This window comes from Anomalospiza imberbis, unplaced genomic scaffold (assembly GCF_031753505.1).
Source record: "Anomalospiza imberbis isolate Cuckoo-Finch-1a 21T00152 unplaced genomic scaffold, ASM3175350v1 scaffold_43, whole genome shotgun sequence".
Taxonomy (NCBI): Eukaryota; Metazoa; Chordata; class Aves; order Passeriformes; family Viduidae; genus Anomalospiza; species Anomalospiza imberbis.
In genome coordinates, this window is record NW_027100039.1 from 161,698 (window position 1) to 184,670 (window position 22,973).

At 50.0% G+C, this 22,973-nt stretch overlaps 1 protein-coding gene across 1 annotated transcript in view; it reads left to right on the top strand.

Moving 5' to 3' along the window:
- The window catches only part of LOC137466707 (uncharacterized), a 122,137-nt gene that overhangs the window by 2,066 nt on the left and 97,098 nt on the right, over nt 1-22,973 (top strand). The window contains exons 2-6 of the mRNA XM_068178391.1: nt 6,477-6,548; nt 10,438-10,509; nt 11,818-11,889; nt 18,029-18,204; nt 21,812-22,159. Of these exons, the coding sequence (XP_068034492.1) occupies nt 6,477-6,548; nt 10,438-10,509; nt 11,818-11,889; nt 18,029-18,204; nt 21,812-22,159 (740 nt within the window). The remainder of the gene's footprint in view (nt 1-6,476; nt 6,549-10,437; nt 10,510-11,817; nt 11,890-18,028; nt 18,205-21,811; nt 22,160-22,973) is intronic.

A 22,973-nucleotide genomic window follows, 5' to 3' on the forward strand; every position in this document is an offset into this window, starting at 1 on the left:
ATCCAAAATATCCCAAAACGCCCCAAAATCAACCCAAAATATCCCAAAATCAACCCAAAATAATCCAAAATATCCCAAAATCACCCCAAAACCACACCAAAATCACCCAAAATATCCCAAAATCAACCCAAAATCAGCCCAGAATATACCAAAATCAACCCAAAATATCCCAAAATCAGCCCAAAATCAACCCAAAATCAACTCAAATATCCCAAATTCACCCCAAATATCCCAAAATCACACCAAAACCACACCAAAATCACCCAAAATATCCCAAAACGCCCCAAAATCAACCCAAAATATCCCAAAACACCCCAAAATATCCCAAAATCAACCCAAAATATCCCAAAATATCCCAAAATATCCAAAAATCCCCCCAAACATCCCAAATTCACCCCAAAATATCCCAAATTCACCCCAAGAAATCCCCAAATCCCCCCAAAATCCCCCAAAATATCCCAAAACCAGCCCAAAATATCCCAAAATATCTCAAAATATCCCAAAATATTCCCAAATCACCCCAAAATCAACCCAAAATATCCAAAATTCACCCCAAAATGACCCCACAATCCCCCAAAATATCCCCAAACCACCCAAATTATCCCAAAATATCCCAAATTCACACCAAATTATCCCAAAATATCCCAAAAGCCCCCCAAAAAATCCCAAATTCACCCCAAATTTCCCCAAAATATCCCAAAATATTCCCAAATCACCCCAAAATTCCCCAAAATATCCCAAAATCTCCCAAATTCACCCCAAAATATCCCAAAATATCCCCAAATATTCAAAACCACCCCAAAATCCTTGAAAATATCCCAAAATCACCCCAAAACCGCCCCAAAATCACCCCAAATATCCCAAAATCACCCCAAAATATCCCAAAATATTCCCAAATCACCCCAAAATTCCCCAAAATTCCCCAAAATATCCCAAATCACCCCAAAAAAATCGCAAATTCACCCCTGAATTCCCCAAAATGTCCCAAATTCACCCCAAATTCACCCCAAAAATCCCCAAAATATCCCAAAATCGCCCAAAATGTCCCCAAATGTCCCCAAAATGTCCCCAGAACCCCCAAAATTTCCCCAGAATTGTCCCCAGATGTCCCCAAATGTCCCCAAATGTCCCAAATTGTCCCCAAATGTCCCAATTTTTCCCATAATTGTCCTCAAAATGTCCCCAAATGTCCCAAAATGTCCCAAAAATGTCCCAAAAATGTCCCTGAATGTCCCAAATTGTCCCCGAATTTGTCCCCAAATGTGCCCAATGTCCTCAAATTGTCCCCAAATGGTCCTAAATTCACCCGAAAATCCCCCAAAATATTCCCAAATCACCCCAAAATGACGCCAAAATCCCCCAAAATATCCCAAAACCACCCAAAAATATCCCAAAAACCCCAAATTCCCCCAAAATGTCCCCAAATGTCCCCAAAATGTCCCCAAAAATCCCAAATTTTCCCCAGAATTGTCCCAGATGTCCCCAAATGTCCCAAATTGTCCCAAAATGTTCCCAAAAAATGTCCTCATTTGTCCCAAAATGTCCCAAATTTTGTCCCCAATGTCCCCAAAATGTCCCCAAATGTCCCAAATTTTCCCCAAATGTCCCCGAATTTGTCCCCAATGTCCCAAAACTGTCCCCTAAACTGACCCCAAAAATGTCCCCCAAATGTCCCCAAATGTCCCCAATTCCAAAAATTGACCCAAAATGTCCCGAAATTGTCCCAAATTGTCCCCAAATGTCCAAATTCTCCCCAAATGTCCACAATATTCCCATAATTGTCCCCAAAATGTCCCAAAATATCCCCAAAATGTCCCCAAATGTCAGAATTTTTCCCAGAATTGTCCCAAATTGCCCCCAGTGTCCCCAAATGTCCCCAAATGTCCCCAAATGTCCCCAAAATGTCCCCAAATGTCCCAAAATGTCCCCAATTTTTACCATGATTCTCCCCAAAATGTCCCCAGTGTCCCCAATATGTCCCAAATTCCCAAATGTTCCCAAATTCGTCCCCAATGTCCCCAATTTGTCCCCATAACTGACCCTAAATGTCCCCAAATGTCCCCAAAATGTCCCTAAATGTCCCCAATTGTCCCAAATGGTCCCAAAATCACCCCAAAATCACCCGAAAATCACCCCAAAATATCCCAAAATCACCCAAAATATCCCAAAATCACCCAAAATCATCCAAAATCTCCCAAAATCCCCCAAAATATCCTGAAATCACCCAAAATATCCCAAAATCACCCCAAAAAATCCCAAATTCACCCCAAAAATCACCCCAAAACCCAACAAAACGCCCCTAAATCACCCCAAAATATCCCAAATCAGGCCAAAATCAGCTCTGAATATCCCAGCCACCCCAAAATCCCCCAAAATATCCCAGACTCACCCCCAAATATCCCAAATTCACCCCAAAATATCCCAAAATTCCTCCAAATCACCCCAAAGTCACCCAAAATCATCCCAAAATCTCCCAACATATCCCAAATTCACCCCAAAATGTCCCCACATCCCCCCAAAATCACTGGAAATATCCCCAAACACCCCAAAATATCCCAAAATATCCCAAAATATCCCAAAATATCCCAAAATCCCCCAAAATAACCTGAAATCACCCCAAAATATCCCAAAATCCCCCAAAATATCCCAAAATACCCCAAAATATCCCAAAATCACCCCAAAATCACCAAAATAATCCCAAAATATCCCAAAATATCCTGAAATCACCCCAAAATCACCCCAAAATATCCCAAAATATCCCAAAATACCCCCAAAATATCCCAAAATATCCCGAAATATCCCAAAATACCCCAAAATACCCCAAAATCACCCCAAAATATCCCAAAATCACCCCAAAATATCCCAAAACCAACCCCAAATCACCCCTGAATACCCCAATCACCCCAAAACCGCCCAAATTATCCCAAAATCATCCCAAAACCACACCAAAACATCCCAAAAAATCCCAAATTCACCCCAAAATCCCCCAAAATATCCCAAAAATCACACCAAAAACCCCAAAACAATCGAAAATCACCCCGAAATATCCCAACATTGCTGCAAAATAGCCCCAAAATGTCCCAAAATTATGCCAAAATACCCCAAAATATCCTGAAATCACCCCAAAATATCCAAAAAATCCCAAATTCACCCCAAAAAATCCCAAATTCACCCCAAAAAAAATCCCCAAATCCCCCCAAAATCAACCCAAAATATCCCAAAATCAACCCAAAATCAGCCCAGAATATCCCCAAATCACCCCAATATACCCCAAAACACCCCAAATCAACCCAAATCAACCCAAAATATCCCAAAATCACCCAAAATATCCCAAATTCACCCAAAATATCCCAAAATATCCAAATTCACCCCAATATACCCCAAAATATCCCAAAATCAACCCAAAATAATCCAAAATATCCCAAAATATCCCAATATATCCAAAAATCCCCCCAAACATCCCAAATTCACCCCAAAAAATTCCCAAATTCACCCCAAAAAATCCCCAAATCCCCCCAAAATCCCCCAAAATATCCCAAAACCAGCCGAAAATATCCCAAAATATCCCAAAATATTCCCAAATCACCCCAAAATATCCCAAAATATCCCAAAATATCCCAAATTATTCCCAAATCACCCCAAAATCAACCCAAAATATCCAAAATTCACCCCAAAATGACCCCGCAATCCCCCAAAATATCCCCAAACCACCCAAAATTATCCCAAAATATCCCAAATTCACCCCAAATTCACCCCAAAATAGCCCAAATTCACCCCAAATTCACCCCAAAACAGCCCAAATTCACCCCAAAATATCCCAAAAACCCCAAATTCCCCCAAAATGTCCCCAAATGTCACCAAAATGTCCCCAAATGTCACCAAAATGTCCCCAGAAACCCCAAATTTTTCCCCAGAATTGTCCCCAGGTGTCCCCAAATGTCCCCAAATTGTCCCAAAATGTTCCCAAAAATGTCCTCATTTGTCCCAAAATGTCCACAAAATGTCCCCAAAATGTCCATAAATGTCACAAATTGTCCCCAAATGTCCCAAAATTTTCCCTAAATGTCCCTAAATGTCCCCAAATTTTCCCTAAATGTTCCCAAATGTCCCCAAATTTGTCCCCAAAATGTCCCCAAAATGTCCCCAAAATGTCCCCAAAATGTCCCTAAATGTCCCCAAATTGTGCCCAAGTGTCCCCAAATGTCCCCAAATGTCCAAATTTTTACCACGATTGTCCCCAAAATGTCCCCAGTGTCCCCAAATTCCCCAAATTTGTCCCCATAACTGACCCTAAATGTCCCAAATTGTCCCAAAATGTCCCAAAAATGTCCCCAAATTTTGCTCACAATTGATCCTAAAATGTCCCAAAATGTCCCCAAATGTCCCCAGTGTCCCCAAAATGTCCCCAAATGTCCCAAAATCTCACAAATTGTCCCCGAATGTCCCCAAATGTCCCCATAAGTCCCCAAAATGTCCATAAATGTCACAAATGGTCCCCAAATATCCCCAAATTTTCCCCAAATGTCCCCGAATTTGTCCCCAATGTCCCAAATTGTCCCAATAACTGACCCCAAAAGTCCCCAAAATGTCCCCAATGTCCCCAAATGTCCCCAAATGTCCAAAAACATCCCCAAATGTCCCAAAATGTGCCAAAATTATCCCCGAATTTGTCCCCAAAATGTCCTGAAATTGTCCCCAAATGTCCCCAAATGTCCCCAAATGTCCCCAATGTCCCCAATGTCCCAAATGTCCCCAAATGTCCTAAAATGTCCCCAGTGTCCCCAATGTCCCCAATGTCCCCAATGTCCCCAATGTCCCCAATGTCCCCCCAATGTCCCCAATGTCCCCAATGTCCCCAACGTCCCCAAAATGTCCCCAAAATGTCCCCAATGTCCCCAATGTCCCCAATGTCCCAATGTCCCCAATGTCCCCAGTGTCCCCAATGTCCCCAAATGTCCCCAATGTCCCCAGTGTCCCCAATGTCCCCAGTGTCCCCAATGTCCTCAGTGTCCCCAATGTCCCAATGTCCCCAATGTCCCCAATGTCCCCAATGTCCCCAATGTCCCCAATGTCCCCAATGTCCTCAGTGTCCCCAATGTCCCCAATGTCCCCAATGTCCCCAAATGTCCCCAATGTCCCCAGTGTCCCCAATGTCCCAAATGTCCCCAATGTCCCCAATGTCCCCAGTGTCCCCAATGTCCCCGATGTCCCTCCTGTCCCCAATGTCCCCAATGTCCCCAAATGTCCCCAATGTCCCCAGTGTCCCCAATGTCCCCAATGTCCCCAATGTCCCCAATGTCCCCAAATCCCCCCAATGTCCCCAATGTCCCCAGTGTCCCCAATGTCCCCAATGTCCCCCCAATGTCCCCAATGTCCCCAATGTCCCCAGTGTCCCCAGTGTCCCCAGTGTCCCCAGTGTCCCCAATGTCCCCAATGTCCCCAATGTCCCCAATGTCCCCAAATCCCCCCAATGTCCCCAATGTCCCCAATGTCCCCAATGTCCCCAAATGTCCCCAATGTCCCCAATGTCCCCAATGTCCCCAATGTCCCCAATGTCCCCAAATGTCCCCAATGTCCCCAATGTCCCCAATGTCCCCAGTGTCCCCAATGTCCCCAATGTCCCCAAATGTCCCCAATGTCCCCAATGTCCCCAATGTCCCCAATGTCCCCAAATGTCCCCAATGTCCCCAATGTCCCCAATGTCCCCAATGTCCCCAATGTCCCCAAATGTCCCCAATGTCCCCAATGTCCCCAATGTCCCCAGTGTCCCCAATGTCCCCAATGTCCCCAATGTCCCCAAATGTCCCCAATGTCCCCAATGTCCCCAGTGTCCCCAATGTCCCAATGTCCCCAATGTCCCCAAATGTCCCCAATGTCCCCAATGTCCCCAGTGTCCCCAATGTCCCAATGTCCCCAATGTCCCCAATGTCCCCAATGTCCCCAATGTCCCCAAATGTCCCCAATGTCCCCAATGTCCCCAATGTCCCCAATGTCCCCAAATGTCCCCAATGTCCCCAATGTCCCCAATGTCCCCAATGTCCCCAATGTCCCCAAATGTCCCCAATGTCCCCAATGTCCCCAATGTCCCCAGTGTCCCCAATGTCCCCAATGTCCCCAATGTCCCCAAATGTCCCCAATGTCCCCAATGTCCCCAGTGTCCCCAATGTCCCAATGTCCCCAATGTCCCCAAATGTCCCCAATGTCCCCAATGTCCCCAGTGTCCCCAATGTCCCAATGTCCCAATGTCCCCAATGTCCCCAATGTCCCCAATGTCCCCAAATGTCCCCAATGTCCCCAATGTCCCCAGTGTCCCAATGTCCCCAATGTCCCCAATGTCCCCAGTGTCCCCAATGTCCCCAATGTCCCCAGTGTCCCAATGTCCCCAATGTCCCCAATGTCCCCAGTGTCCCCAATGTCCCCAATGTCCCCAATGTCCCCAATGTCCCCAATGTCCCCAATGTCCTCTCCTGTCCCAGCCTGGTGGCCTCGGGGCGCCTGGGGAGCGTCGGGGACGGAGCCTTCGAGGGGCTGGGGGCGCTGGAGTACCTGTGAGTCAACTGCTGATACTGGTTATACTGGTTTATACTGGTTATACTGGTTATACTGGTTATACTGGTTTATACTGGTTATACTGGTTATACTGGTTTGGACTGGTTTGTACTGGTTATACTGGTTATACTGGTTATACTGGTTTATACTGGTTATACTGGTTTGTACTGGTTATACTGGTTATACTGGTTATACTGGTTATACTGGTTTATACTGGTTTGTACTGGTTATACTGGTTATACTGGTTATACTGGTTTTTACTGGTTATACTGGTTATACTAGTTATACTGGTTATACTGGTTTGTACTGGTTATACTGGTTCTACTGGTTATACTGGTTATACTGGTTATACTGGTTATACTGGTTATACTGGTTATACTGGTTATACTGGTTGTACTGGTTTGTACTGGTTATACTGGTTATACTGGTTTGTACTGGTTATACTGGTTATACTGGTTATACTGGTTATACTGGTTTGTACTGGTTATACTGGTTCTACTGGTTATACTGGTTATACTGGTTATACTGGTTATACTGGTTATACTGGTTGTACTGGTTTGTACTGGTTATACTGGTTATACTGGTTATACTGGTTATACTGGTTATACTGGTTATACTGGTTTGTACTGGTTATACTGGTTATACTGGTTATACTGGTTATACTGGTTATACTGGTTTGTACTGGTTATACTGGTTATACTGGTTATACTGGTTATACTGGTTATACTGGTTATACTGGTTATACTGGTTATACTGGTTTGTACTGGTTATACTGGTTCTACTGGTTATACTGGTTATACTGGTTATACTGGTTATACTGGTTATACTGGTTATACTGGTTTGGACTGGTTTGGACTGGTTATACTGGTTATACTGGTTTGGACTGGTTTGGACTGGTTATACTGGTTATACTGGTTTGGACTGGTTTGGACTGGTTATACTGGTTATACTGGTTTGGACTGGTTTGGACTGGGAATGGGGCTGGAGTACCTGTGAGTCAACTGGTTATACTGGTTATACTGGTTTATACTGGTTATACTGGTTATACTGGTTATACTGGTTTGTACTGGTTATACTGGTTATATTGGGTTATACTGGTTATACTGGTTATACTGGTTATACTGGTTTGGACTGGTTATACTGGTTATACTGGTTTGGACTGGTTTGGACTGGTTATACTGGTTATACTGGTTTGGACTGGTTTGGACTGGGAATGGGGCTGGAGTACCTGTGAGTCAACTGCTTATACTGGTTATACTGGTTTATACTGGTTATACTGGTTTGAACTGGTTATACTGGTTCTACTGGTTATACTGGTTTATACTGGTTTGGACTGGTTTGGACTGGTTAAACTGGTTATACTGGTTATACTGGTTATACTGGTTTGGACTGGTTATAGTGGTTATACTGGTTTATACTGGTTTGTACTGGTTATACTGGTTTGGACTGGTCTGTACTGGTTTGGACTGGTTATACTGGTTATACTGGTTATACTGGTTATACTGGTTATACTGGTTATACTGGTTTATACTGGTTATACTGGTTTGTACTGGTTATACTGGTTATACTGGTTTGGACTGGTTTGGACTGGTTATACTGGTTATACTGGTTTATACTGGTTTATACTGGTTTATACTGGTTATACTGGTTATACTGGTTATACTGGTTTGGACTGGTTTGGACTGGTTAAACTGGTTATACTGGTTATACTGGTTTGTACTGGTTATACTGGTTATACTGGTTATACTGGTTTGGACTGGTTTGGACTGGTTCTACTGGTTATACTGGTTTGGACTGGTTTGGACTGGGAATGGGGCTGGAGTACCTGTGAGTCAACTGCTTATACTGGTTATACTGGTTTATACTGGTTATACTGGTTTGAACTGGTTATACTGGTTTATACTGGTTATACTGGTTTATACTGGTTTATACTGGTTATACTGGTTATACTGGTTATACTGGTTATACTGGTTTGTACTGCTTATACTGGTTATACTGGTTTATACTGGTTATACTGGTTATACTGGTTATACTGGTTATACTGGTTTGTACTGCTTATACTGGTTATACTGGTTTATACTGGTTATACTGGTTATACTGGTTATACTGGTTTGTACTGCTTATACTGGTTATACTGGTTTATACTGGTTATACTGGTTATACTGGTTATACTGGTTATACTGGTTTGGACTGGTTATACTGGTTTATACTGGTTATACTGGTTATACTGGTTATACTGGTTTGTACTGCTTATACTGGTTATACTGGTTTATACTGGTTATACTGGTTATACTGGTTACACTGGTTATATTGGTTATACAGGTTTATACTGGTTATACTGGTTTGTACTGGTTATACTGGTTTGTACTGGTTATACTGGTTTGTACTGGTTGGTTATACTGGTTATACTGGTTATACTGGTTATACTGGTTTATATTGGTTATACTGGTTATATTGGTTTATACTGGTTTGTACTGGTTATACTGGTTTGTACTGGTTATACTGGTTATACTGGTTATACTGGTTATACTGGTTTATACTGGTTATACTGGTTATACTGGTTATACTGGTTTATACTGGTTATACTGGTTATACTGGTTATACTGGTTATATTGGTTTATACTGGTTATACTGGTTATACTGGTTTGGACTGGTTACACTGGTTATACTGGTTTGGACTGGTTATACTGGTTTATACTGGTTTGGACTGGTTTGGACTGGTTTGGACTGGTTTGTACTGGTTATACTGGTTATACTGGTTTGTACTGGTTTGTACTGGTTATACTGGTTTATACTGGTTTGGACTGGTTTGGACTGGTTATACTGGTTTGTACTGGTTTGGACTGGTTATACTGGTTTGTACTGGTTATACTGGTTATACTGGTTATACTGGTTTGGACTGGTTTGTACTGGTTATACTGGTTTGTACTGGTTTGGACTGGTTATACTGGTTTGTACTGGTTATACTGGTTATACTGGTTTGGACTGGTTTGGACTGGTTATGCTGGTTATACTGGTTTATACTGGTTATACTGGTTTGTACTGGTTTGGACTGGTTATACTGGTTATACTGGTTTGGACTGGTTATACTGGTTTCGACTGCTTGGACTGGTTTGGACTGGTTATACTGGTTATACTGTTTTGTACTGGTTATACTGATTATACTGGTTATACTGGTTTATACTGGTTATACTGGTTTGTACTGGTTATACTGGTTTGTACTGGTTATACTGGTTATACTGGTTATACTGGTTTGGACTGGTTTGGACTGGTTTGTACTGGTTTGGACTGGGAATGGGGCTGGGAGGCACTGGTTATACTGGTTTGTACTGGTCTGTACTGGTCTGTACTGGGAATGGGGCTGGAGTACCTGTGACTCAACTGGGTGTACTGGTTTGTACTGGTTTGTACTGGTTTTAACTGGTTTTTACTGGGAATGGGGCTAGGAGGGACTGGTTATACTGGTTATACTGGTTTGTACTGGTTATACTGGTTTGCACTGGTTTGTACTGGGAGGGACTGGGAGGGGCAGGGATGGACTGGTTTGAACTGGTTTATTCTGCTCTCTACCAGTCCATACTGGTTTATACTGGTCTGTACTGGTCCATACTGGTTTATACTGGTCTGTACTGGTCCATACTGGTCCGTACTGGTCCATACTGATCCGTACTGGTCTGTACTGGTCCGTACTGGTCCGTACTGGTTTATACTGGTCCATACTGGTCCGTACTGGTCCATACTGGTCCGTACTGGTCCATACTGGTCCGTACTGGTCCGTACTGGTCCGTACTGGTGTGTACTGGTCCATACTGGTCCATACTGGTCCATACTGGTCCATACTGGTCCGTACTGGTCCATACTGGTCCATACTGGTCCGTACTGGTGCAGGTTCATCGAGGATTCCCAGCTGGGCTCCCTCCCCCCCGCGGCGCTCAGGGGCCTCCGGGGGCTCCAGTTCCTGTGAGTGACACCGGTGTCCTCAAAATGTCCCCAAAATGTCCCCAAAATATCCCCGATGTCCCCAATGTCCCCAATGTCCCCAATGTCCCCAGTGTCCCCAGTGTCCCCAGTGTCCCCAAAATGTCCCCAAATGTCCCCAATGTCCCCCAAATGTCCCCAGTGTCCCCAATGTCCCCAATGTCCCCAAAATGTCCCCAATGTCCCCAATGTCCCCAATGTCCCCAATGTCCCCAAACTGTCCCCAAAATGTCCCCAGGGTCCCCAAAATGTCCCCAAAATGTCCCCAAAATGTCCCCAGGGTCCCCAAAATGTCCCCAAAATGTCCCCAAAATGTCCTCAGTGTCCCCAATGTCCCCAATGTCCCCAGTGATGTCCCCACTGTCCCCAATGTCCCCAGTGTCCCCATCCCTGTCCCCAGTGTCCCCAGTGTCCCCATCACTGTCCCCAGTGTCCCCATCCCTGTCCCCAGTGTCCCCAGTGTCTCCAGTGTCCCCAGTGTCCCCATCCCTGTCCCCAATGTCCCCATCGCTGTCCCCAATGTCCCCAATGTCCCCATCGCTGTCCCCAGTGTCCCCATTGCTGTCCCCAGTGTCCCCATCCCTGTCCCCAGTGTCCCCAGTGTCCCCAGTGTCCCCAGTGTCCCCAGTGTCCCCAGTGTCCCCATCGCTGTCCCCACTCTCCCCAGTGGCCCCAATGTCCCCATCGCTGTCCCCAGTGTCCCCATCGCTGTCCCCAATGTCCCCACTGTCCCCAATGTCCCCAGTGTCCCCATCGCTGTCCCCAATGTCCCCAGTGTCTCCAGTGTCCCCAGTGTCCCCAATGTCCCCAATGTCCCCATCGCTGTCCCCTGTGTCCCCAATGTCCCCATCGCTGTCCCCAGTGTCCCCATTGCTGTCCCCAGTGTCCCCATCCCTGTCCCCAGTGTCCTCAGTGTCCCCAGTGTCCCCAGTGTCCCCATCGCTGCCCCAAATGTCCCCATTGCTGTCCCCAGTGTCCCCAGTGTCCCCAATGTCCCCATCGCTGTCCCCAGTGTCCCCATCGCTGTCCCCAATGTCCCCATCGCTGTCCCCAATGTCCCCAGTGTCCCCAGTGTCCCCAGTGTCCCCAGTGTCCCCAGTGTCCCTAGTGTCCCCAATGTCCCCATCGCTGTCCCCAATGTCCCCATCGCTGTCCCCAATATCCCCATCCCTGTCCTCACTGTCCCCAATGTCCCCAATGTCCCCATCGCTGTCCCCAGTGTCCCCATCCCTGTCCCCAGTGTCCCCAGTGTCCCCAGTGTCCCCAATGTCCCCATCGCTGTCCCCGCAGGAGTTTGGCTGACAACCGCCTGGAGTCGCTGCCCCGTGGCCTCTTCCAGGACCTGCCCAACCTCGGCCACCTGTGCGTGACACCGGGGACACTGGGGACACCGGGGACACTGGGGACACCGGGGACACTGGGGACATTGGGGACATTGGGGACATTGGGGACACTGGGGACACCGGGGACACTGGGGACATTGGGGACATTGGGGACATTGGGGACACTGGGGACACTGGGGACACCGGGGACAGTGGGGACACCGGGGACACTGGGGACACTGGGGACATTGGGGACATTTGGGGACACCGGGGACACTGGGGACACCGGGGACACTGGGGACACCGGGGACACTGGGGACATTGGGGACACCGGGGACACTGGGGACACTGGGGACACTGGGGACATTGGGGACATTTGGGGACACCGGGGACACTGGGGACACTGGGGACACTGGGGACACCGGGGACACCGGGGACACTGGGGACATTGGGGACACCGGGGACACTGGGGACACTGGGGACACTGGGGACATTGGGGACACTTGGGGACACTGGGGACACTGGGGACATTTGGGGACACTGGGGACATTGGGGACACCGGGGACACTGGGGACACTGGGGACATTGGGGACATTGGGGACACTGGGGACACTGGGGACACCGGGGACACTGGGGACATTGGGGACACCGGGGACACTGGGGACACTGGGGACATTGGGGACATTGGGGACATTGGGGACACTGGGGACATGGGGACACTGAGGACATTGGGGACATTGGGGACATTGGGGACATTTGGGGACATTGGGGACATTGGGGACACTGAGGACATTGGGGACACTGGGGACAGTGGGGACACCGGGGACACTGGGGACACTGGGGACATTGGGGACATTGGGGACACTGGGGACATTGGGGACCCTGGGGACACTGGGGACATTGGGGACAGCGATGGGGACACTGGGGACAGTGGGGACATTTGGGGACACTGGGGACATTGGGGACATTGGGGACATGGGGACACTGAGGACATTGGGGACATTGGGGACATTGGGGACATTTGGGGACATTGGGGACATTGGGGACATTGGGGACACTGGGGACACTGCGGACACCGGGGACACTGGGGACACCGGGGACATTGGGGACACTGGGGACACTGGGGACGTTTGGGACATCTTTGTGGTCCTTGGGTGGCACTGGGGGCATTTGGGACATCACTGGGGACATCGGGGATGTTGGGGACACTTTGGGGACATTGGGGACATTGGGGATGTTGAGGACACCTTGGGGACATTGGGGGCACCGGGGACATTGGGGACGTTGGGGACACCTTGGGGACATTGGGGACATCAGGGACGTTGGGGACACTTTGGGGACATTGGGGGTTGGGGACATTGGGGACATTGGGGACATTGGGGACACCTTGGGGACATTGGGGACATCGGGGACGTTGGGGACACTTTGGGGACATTGGGGACACTTTGGGGACACTGGGGACATTGAGGACGTTGGGGACACTTTGGGGACATTGGGGAAGTTGGGGACACCTTGGGGACATTGGGGACATTGGGGACGTTGGGGACACTTTGGAGACATTGGGGACATCGGGACATTGGGGATACTTTGGGGACATTGGGGACACTTTGGGGACATTTGGGACACTTTGGGGACACTTTGGGGACATTGGGGACGTTGGGGACATTGGGGACGTTGGGGACACTGGGGACATTTTGGGGACATTGGGGACATTGGGGACACTTTGGGGACATTGGGGACATCGGGGACGTTGGGGACACTTTGGGGACACTGGGGACATTGGGGACATTGGGGACATTGGGGACATTGGGGACACTGGGGACATTTTAGGGACAGTGGGGACATTGGGGACATTGGGGACACTGGGGATGTTGGGGACACTTTGGGGACATTGGGGACACTTTGGGGACATTGGGGACACTTTGGGGACATTGAGGACGTTGGGGACACTTTGGGGACATTGGGGGTTGGGGACATTGGGGACATCGGGGACACTGGGCACCCTGACCGAGCTGTGGGTGACACACTGGGGGCGCTGGGGGCGTTTGGGGACATTTGGGGACATTGGGGGGGTCAGGAGGGGTCAGGACATCACTGCGGGCGTTTGGGGACATTTGGGGACATTGGGGGGGTCAGGAGGTTTGCTGCCACTTTGGGGCCACTCGGTGTCACTTGGTGGCACTTTTGGTGCCACTTGGTGTCACTCGGTGCCACTCGATGCCCCCCCGGTGCCACTTTGGAGCCACCTGGCGCCACTTTTTGTCACTTTGCTGCCATTTGGTGCCACTTGGAGCCACTTTGGTGCCATTTTGTGCCACTTGGTGCCATCTGGTGCCACTTTTTTGCCACTTGGGTGCCATTTGATGGCGCTTAGTGCCACTAAGTGCCACTCTGGTGACCCCGTGGTGACACTTGGGGGGCCCCCGGTTGCCACTTTGGTGCCATTTTGTGCCATTTGGCGCCATTTGTTGCCTCTTTGGTGCCATTTTGTGCCATTTGGCGCCATTTGCTGCAACTTTGGCGCCATTTGTTGCCACTTTGGTGCCATTTTGTGCCATTTGGCGCCATTTGTTGCCGCTTTGGTGCCATTTTGTGCCATTTGGCGCCATTTGTTGCCACTTTGGTGCCATTTTGTGCCATTTGGCGCCATTTGTTGCCACTTTGGCGCCATTTGTTGCCACTTTGACGCAATTTGTTACCACTTCGGTGCCATTTTGTGCCACTTGGGCGCCATTTGTTGCCTCTTTGGCGCCATTTGCTGCCACTTTGGCGCCATTTGTTGCCTCTTTGGTGCCATTTTGTGCCATTTGGCGCCATTTTGTGCCATTTGGCGCCATTTGTTGCCACTTTGGTGCCATTTTGTGCCATTTGGCGCCATTTGTTGCCACTTTGGTGCCATTTTGTGCCATTTGGCGCCATTTGTTGCCTCTTTGGCGCCATTTTGTGCCACTTGGCGCCATTTGTTGCCACTTTGGCGCCATTTTGTTCCATTTGGCGCCATTTGTTGCCACTTTGGCGCCATTTTGTGCCACTTGGCGCCATTTGTTGCCACTTTGGTGCCATTTTGTTCCACTTGGCGCCATTTGTTGCCACTTTGGTGCCATTTGTGGCCACTTTGGCGCTATTTGTTGCCTCTTTGGTGTCATTTTGTGCCATCTGGCGCCATTTGTTGCCACTTTGGCGCCATTTGTTGCCACTTTGGTGCCATTTTATGCCACTTTGATGCCATTTGTTGCCACTTTGGTGCCATTTTGTGCCATTTGGCACCATTTGCTGCAACTTTGGCGTCATTTGTTGCCACTTTGGCGCCATTTTGTGCCATTTTGTGCCATTTGTTGCCACTTTTGTGCCATTTTGTTCCACTTGGCGCCATTTGTTGCCTCTTTGGTGCCATTTGTGGCCACTTTGGCGCCATTTGTTGCCTCTTTGGTGCCATTTTGTGCCATTTGGCGCCATTTGTTGCCATTTGGTGCCATTTTGTGCCACTTTGGCGCCATTTGTTGCCTCTTTGGTGCCATTTTGTTCCACTTGGCGCCATTTGTTGCCACTTTGGTGCCGTTTTGTGCCATTTGGCGCCATTTCGTGCCACTTTGGTGCCATTTTGTGCCATTTTGTGCCATTTGTTGCCACTTTGGTGCCATTTTGTGCCACTTTGACGCCATTTGTTGCCTCTTTGACACCATTTGTTGCCACTTTGCTGCCATTTTTGTGCCATTTGGCGCCATTTGGTGCCACTTTGGCGCCATTTTGTGCCATTTGGCGCCATTTGTTGCCACTTTGGTGCCATTGTTGCCACTTTGACGCCATTTGTTGCCTCTTTGACGCCATTTGTTGCCTCTTTTGTGCCATTTTGTGCCACTTGGCGCCATTTGTTGCCACTTTGGTGCCATTTGTTGCCACTTTGGTGCCATTTTGTGCCATTTGGCGCCATTTGCTGCAACTTTGGTGCCATTTGTTGCCACTTTGGCGCCATTAGTTGCCACTTGGCGCCATTTGTTGCCACGTTGGCGCCATTTGTTGCCACTTTGGTGCCATTTTGTGCCACTTTGATGCCATTCGTTGCCACTTTGGCGCCATTTGTTGCCACTTTGGTGCCATTTTATGCCACTTTGATGCCATTTTATGCCACTTTGGCGCCATTTGTTGCCACTTTGGTGCCATTTTGTGCCATTTGGCGCCATTTGTTGCCTCTTTGGTGCCATTTGTTGCCACTTTGGCGCCATTTTGTGCCACTTTGGTGCCATTTTGTGCCATTTGGCGCCATTTGTTGCCACTTTGGTGCCATTTTGTGCCACTTTGGTGCCATTTTGTGCCACTTTGGCACCATTTGTTGCCACTTTGGTGCCATTTTGTGCCACTTTGGTGCCATTTTGTGCGATTTGGCGCCATTTGTTGCCACTTTGGTGCCATTTTGTGCCACTTTGGCGCCATTTTGTGCCACTTTGGCGCCATTTGTTGCCACTTTGACGCCATTTCTTGCCATTTGGCGCCATTTGTTGCCACTTTGGTGCCATTTTGTGCCATTTGGCGCCATTTGTTGCCACTTGGTGCCATTGTTGCCACTTTGGCGCCATTTGTTGCCTCTTTGGCGCCATTTTGTGCCATTTGGCGCCCTTTGTTGCCACTTTGGCGCCATTTGTTGCCACTTTTGTGCCATTTTGTGCCATTTGGTGCCATTTGTTGCCACTTTGTCGCCATTTTGTTCCATTTGGCGCCATTTGTTGCCTCTTTGGCGCCATTTGTTGCCTCTTTGGTGCCATTTTGTGCCATTTGGCACCATTTGCTGCAACTTTGGCGTCATTTGTTGTCACTTTGGCGCCATTTTGTGCCATTTGGCGCCATTTGTTGCCACTTTGGTGCCATTTTGTGCCATTTGGTGCCATTTGTTGCCACTATGGCGCCATTTGTTGCCACTTTGGTGCCATTTTGTGCCATTTGGCGCCATTTGTTGCCACTTTGGTGCCATTTTGTGCCATTTGGCGCCATTTGACGCCACTTTGGCGCCATTTGTTGCCTCTTTGGCGCCATTTTGTGCCACTTGGTGCCATTTGTTGCCACTTTGGCGCCATTTGTTGCCACTTTGGCGCCATTTTGTGCGACTTGGCGCCATTTGTTGCCACTTTGGTGCCATTTTGTGCCATTTGGCGTCATTTGTTGCCACTTTTGTGCCATTTTGTTCCACTTGGCGCCATTTGTTGCCTCTTTGGTGCCATTTGTGGCCACTTTGGCGCCATTTGTTGCCTCTTTGGTGTCATTTTGTGCCATTTGGCGCCATTTGTTGCCATTTGGTGCCATTTTGTGCCACTTTGGCGCCATTTGTTGCCACTTTTGTGCCATTTTGTGCCATTTGACGCCATTTGTTGCCACTTTGGTGCCATTTTGTGCCATTTGACGCCATTTGTTGCCACTTTGGCGCCATTTTATGCCACTTTGATGCCATTTGTTGCCATTTGGTGCCATTTGTTGCCACTTTGTCGCCATTTTGTTCCATTTGGCGCCATTTGTTGCCTCTTTGGCGCCATTTGTTGCCTCTTTGGCGCCATTTTGTGCCATTTGGCACCATTTGCTGCAACTTTGGCGTCATTTGTTGTCACTTTGGCGCCATTTTGTGCCATTTGGCGCCATTTGTTGCCACTTTGGCGCCATTTTGTTCCATTTGACGCCATTTGTTGCCACTTTGGCGCCATTTTGTGCCATTTTGTGCCATTTGTTGCCTCTTTGGTGCCATTTTGTGCCATTTGGCGCCATTTGTTGCCTCTTTGACGCCATTTGTTGCCTCTTTGGTGCCATTTTGTGCCATTTGGCGCCATTTGTTGCCACTTTGGTGCCATTTTGTGCCACTTTGGTGCCATTTTATGCCACTTTGATGCCATTTGTTGCCTCTTTGACGCCATTTGTTGCCTCTTTGGCGCCATTTTGTGCCACTTTGGTGCCATTTTTGTGCCACTTTGATGCCATTCGTTGCCACTTTGGCGCCATTTGTTGCCGCTTTGGTGCCATTTGTTGCCTCTTTTGTGCCATTTTGTGCCACTTGGCGCCATTGCTTGCCACTTTGACGCCATTTGTTGCCTCTTTGGTGCCATTTTGTTCCACTTGGCGCCATCGGTTGCCGCCTTGGCGCCATTTGTTGCCGCTTTGGCGCCCGGTGGTGACCCCGGTGCCACCCGGCGCCCCGGCAGGGACCTGCGCGGGAACCCGCTGCGCTGCGACTGCGCGCTGCGCTGGCTGCTGCGCTGGCTGCGCGCCCGCCCCACGCCCGGCGCCGAGGGCGGCGCCCGCTGCCGCGCGCCCCTCCCCCACCTGGGCACCCCCCTGGCTCTGCTCAGCCCCCGGCAGCTCCAGTGCCAGCGGCACGGTAACTGGGATATACTGGGTTATACTGGGATATACTGGGACAGACTGGGAGGGGACTGGGAGGGGACTGGGATATACTGGGATATACTGGGATATACTGGGATATACTGGGATATACTGGGAGGGGACTGGGTGGAGACTGAGATATACTGGGATATACTGGGATATACTGGGACAGACTGGGAGGGGACTGGGATATACTGGGATATACTGGGATATACTGGGATATACTGGGACAGACTGGGAGGGGACTGGGAGGAGACTGGGTTATACTGGGATATACTGGGACAGACTGGGAGGGGACTGGGATATACTGGGATATACTGGGATATACTGGGATATACTGGGATATACTGGGACAGACTGGGAGGGGACTGGGAGGAGACTGGGTTATACTGGGATATACTGGGACAGACTGGGAGGGGACTGGGATATACTGGGATATACTGGGATATACTGGGATATACTGGGATATACTGGGACAGACTGGGAGGGGACTGGGAGGGGACTGAGATATACTGGGATATACTGGGATATACTGGGATATACTAGGACAGACTGGGAGGGGACTTGGATATACTGGGATATACTGGGAGGGGACTGGGAGGGGACAGGGAGGGACTGGGAGGGAACTGGGTTATACTGGGATATACTGGGAGGGAACTGGGGGCAACTGGGATATACTGGGATATACTGGGATATACTGGGATATACTGGGATATACTGGGAGGGGACTGGGAGGGAGTGGGATATACTGGGATATACTGGGATATACTGGGATATACTAGGACAGACTGGGAGGGGACTGGGAGGAGACTGGGTTATACTGGGATATACTGGGACAGACTGGGAGGGGACTGGGATATACTGGGATATACTGGGAGGGGACTGGGAGGAGACTGGGTTATACTGGGATATACTGGGATATACTGGGACAGACTGGGAGGGGACTGGGAGGGGACTGGGAGGGGACTGGGATATACTGGGATATACTGGGAGGGAACTGGGAGGAGACTGGGTTATACTGGGATATACTGGGATATACTGGGACAGACTGGGAGGGGACTGGGAGGGGACTGGGAGGGGACTGGGATATACTGGGATATACTGGGATATACTGGGATATACTGGGATATACTGGGATATACTGGGACAGACTGGGAGGGGACTGGGAGGGGACTGGGTTATACTGGGATATACTGGGATATACTGGGATATACTGGGACAGACTGGGAGGGGACTGGGAGGAGACTGAGATATACTGGGATATGCTGGGACAGACTGGGAGGAGACTGGGTTATACTGGGATATATTGGGATATACTGGGATATACTGGGATATACTGGGACAGACTGGGAGGAGACTGGGTTATACTGGGATATACTGGGAGGGGACTGGGAGGGGACTGAGAGGGAACTGGGTTATACTGGGATATACTGGGAGGGACTGGGAGGGGACTGGGTTATACTGGGATATACTGGGACAGACTGGGAGGGAACTGGGAGGGGACTGGGATATACTGGGACGGACTGGGATATACTGGGAGGGGACTGGGTTATACTGGGATATACTGGGAGGGGACTGGGAGGGAACTGGGGGGACTGGGATATACCCGGAGGGAACTGGGATATACTGGGTTATACTGGTTTCTACTGGGTTATACTGGGATATACTGGGATATACTGGGACATACTGGGTTATACTGGTTTATACTGGGTTATACTGGGTTATACTGGGATATACTGGGATATACTGGGTTATACTGGTTTATACTGGGATATACTGGGTTATACTGGGATATACTGGGATATACCGGGACATGCTGGGTTATACTGGTTTATACTGGGTTATACTGGGTTATACTGGGATATACTGGGACATACTGGGTTATACTGGTTTATACTGGGTTATACTGGGTTATACTGGGATATACTGGGATATACCGGGACATGCTGGGTTATACTGGTTTATACTGGGTTATACTGGGATATAGTGGGACATACTGGGTTATACTGGTTTTTACTGGGTTATACTGGGATATACTGGTTTATACTGGGATATACTGGGTTATACTGGGATATACTGGGTTATACTGGTTTTTACTGGGTTATACTGGTTTATACTGGGTTATACTGGGATATACTGGGATATACCGGGACATGCTGGGTTATACTGGTTTATACTGGGTTATACTGGGATATACTGGGACATACTGGGTTATACTGGTTTTTACTGGGTTATACTGGGATATACTGGTTTATACTGGGATATACTGGGTTATACTGGGTTATACTGGGATATACTGGGTTATACTGGTTTTTACTGGGTTATACTGGGAGGGACTGGGGGGTGAAAATCTGGGGGATTTTAGGGTTGGAAATGGGAGGGGCTGGGAATGTCCCCAACTGTCCCTGTGTCCCCGGTGATGTCCCCAAGCTGTCCCCGTGTCCCCGGCGATGTCCCCAAGCTGTCCCCGTGTCCCCAGCCATGTCCCCAGCGATGTCCCCATGCTGTCCCCGTGTCCCCGGCCATGTCCCTGGTCATGTCCCCATGCTGTCCCCATGTCCCCGGCCATGTCCCCAAGCTGTCCCCGTGTCCCCGGCCATGTCCCCAGCGATGTCCCCATGCTGTCCCCGTGTCCCCGGCCATGTCCCTGGTCATGTCCCCATGCTGTCCCCATGTCCCCGGCCATGTCCCCAAGCTGTCTCCATGACCCCGGCCATGTCTCCAGGCTGTCCCCATGTCCCTGGCCCTGTCCCCAAGCTGTCCCCATGTCCCTGGCCATGTCCCCAAGCTGTCCCCGTTTCCCCGGCCATGTCCCCAAGCGGTCCCCGTGTCCCTGGTCATGTCCCTGGCCATGTCCCCAAGCTGTCCCCATGTCCCCGGCCATGTCCCCAGCGATGTCCCCAAGCTGTCCCCGTGTCTCTGGCCATGTCCCCAGCCATGTCCCCAAGCTGTCCCCATGTCCCTGGCCATGTCCCCAAGCTGTCCCCGTTTCCCTGGCCATGTCCCTGGCCATGTCCCAAAGCTGTCCCCATGTCCCCAGGGATGTCCCCAAGCTGTCCCCGTGTCCCCGGCCATGTCCCCAGTGATGTCCCCATGTCCCTGGCGATGTCCCCAAGCTGTCCCAATGTCCCCAGAGATGTCCCCAAGCTGTCCCCGTGTCCCCGGCCATGTCCCCAGTGATGTCCCCATGTCCCTGGCGATGTCCCCAAGCTGTCCCAATGTCCCCAGAGATGTCCCCAAGCTGTCCCTTTGTCCCCAGTGATGTCCCCAACCTGTCCCCTTGTCCCTGGCCATGTCCCCAAGCTGTCCCCGTGTCCCCGGTGATGTCCCCAATCTGTCCCCTTGTCCCCGGCGATGTCCCCAAGCTCTCCCCGTGTCCCCAGCGATGTCCCCATGCTGTCCCCGTGTCCCTGGCCATGTCCCCATGTCCCCAGCCATGTCCCCATGCTGTCCCCATGTCCCCAGCGATGTCCCCAAGCTGTCCCCGTGTCCCCGGCGATGTCCCCAAGCTGTCCCCGTGTCCCTGGCCATGTCCCTGGCCATGTCCCCAGTGATGTCCCCATGTCCCCGGCCATGTCCCCAAGCTGTCCCCGTGTCCCCAGAGCTGCGGCCGTTCCAGGCGCTGCCGTTCTCGTCGCTCGGGGCCGAGCCCTTCGCGCTCGGGGGGCACCCGGGGGTGGCCCTGGCGCAGCCAGCGGCCGGAGCCTGCGCCCTGCTGGAGTGGGACCAGCTCGGGGGCAGCTTCCGCGCCCACAGCGTCGTCAACAGTGAGAGAAACGGGGGAAAAACGGGGGGAAACGGGGAAAAACGGGGAAAACGGGGAGGGAAATGGGGAAAAAATGGGAGAAAATGGGAAAAATGGGGGAGAAATGGGGGGAAAATGGGGAGAAAAACGGGGTGGGAGTGGGAGCAGCTCGGGGGCAATTTCCGCGCCCACAGCGTCGTCAACAGTGAGAGAAATGGGGAAAAAACGGGGGGAAATGGGAAAAAATGGGGAAAATGGGAGAAAATGGGAAAAAATGGGAGAAAATGGGAAAAATGGGGGAGAAATGGGGGGAAAATGGGGTGGGAGTGGGAGCAGCCCGGGGGCAGATTCCGTGACCACAGCGTCGTCAACAGTGAGAGAAACGGGGGAAAAATCAGGGGAAATGGGGAAAAAATTGGGGGAAATGAGGGAAAAATGGGGGGAAAATGGGAGAAAATGGGAAAAATGGGGGAAATGTGGGAGAAATCGTGGAAAACGGGGAGAAATGGAGGAGAAATGAGGGAGAAATGGGGTGGGAGTGGGAGCAGCTCGGGGGCAACTTCCACGCCCACAGCATCGTCAACAGTGAGAGAAACGGGGGAAAAACGGGGGGAAACGGGAAAAAATGGGGAAAACGGGAGGGAAATGGGAAAAAATGGGAGAAAATGGGAAAAATGGGGGAGAAATGGGGGGAAAATGGGGAGAAAAACGGGGTGGGAGTGGGAGCAGCTCGGGGGCAATTTCCGCGCCCACAGCGTCGTCAACAGTGAGAGAAATGGGGAAAAAACGGGGGGAAATGGGAAAAAATGGGTCCCATGGGTCCCAAGGTCCCATCACCCCACCAACTCCAGTGTCCCCAATGTTCCATCACCCCACCATCTCCAATGTCCCCAGGGTCCCATCACCCCAACATCTCCAATGTCCCCAAGGTCCCATCACCCCAAACATCTCCAATGTTCCCAAGGTCCCCAAGGTCCCATCACCCCAAACATCTCCAATGTTCCCAAGGTCCCCAAGGT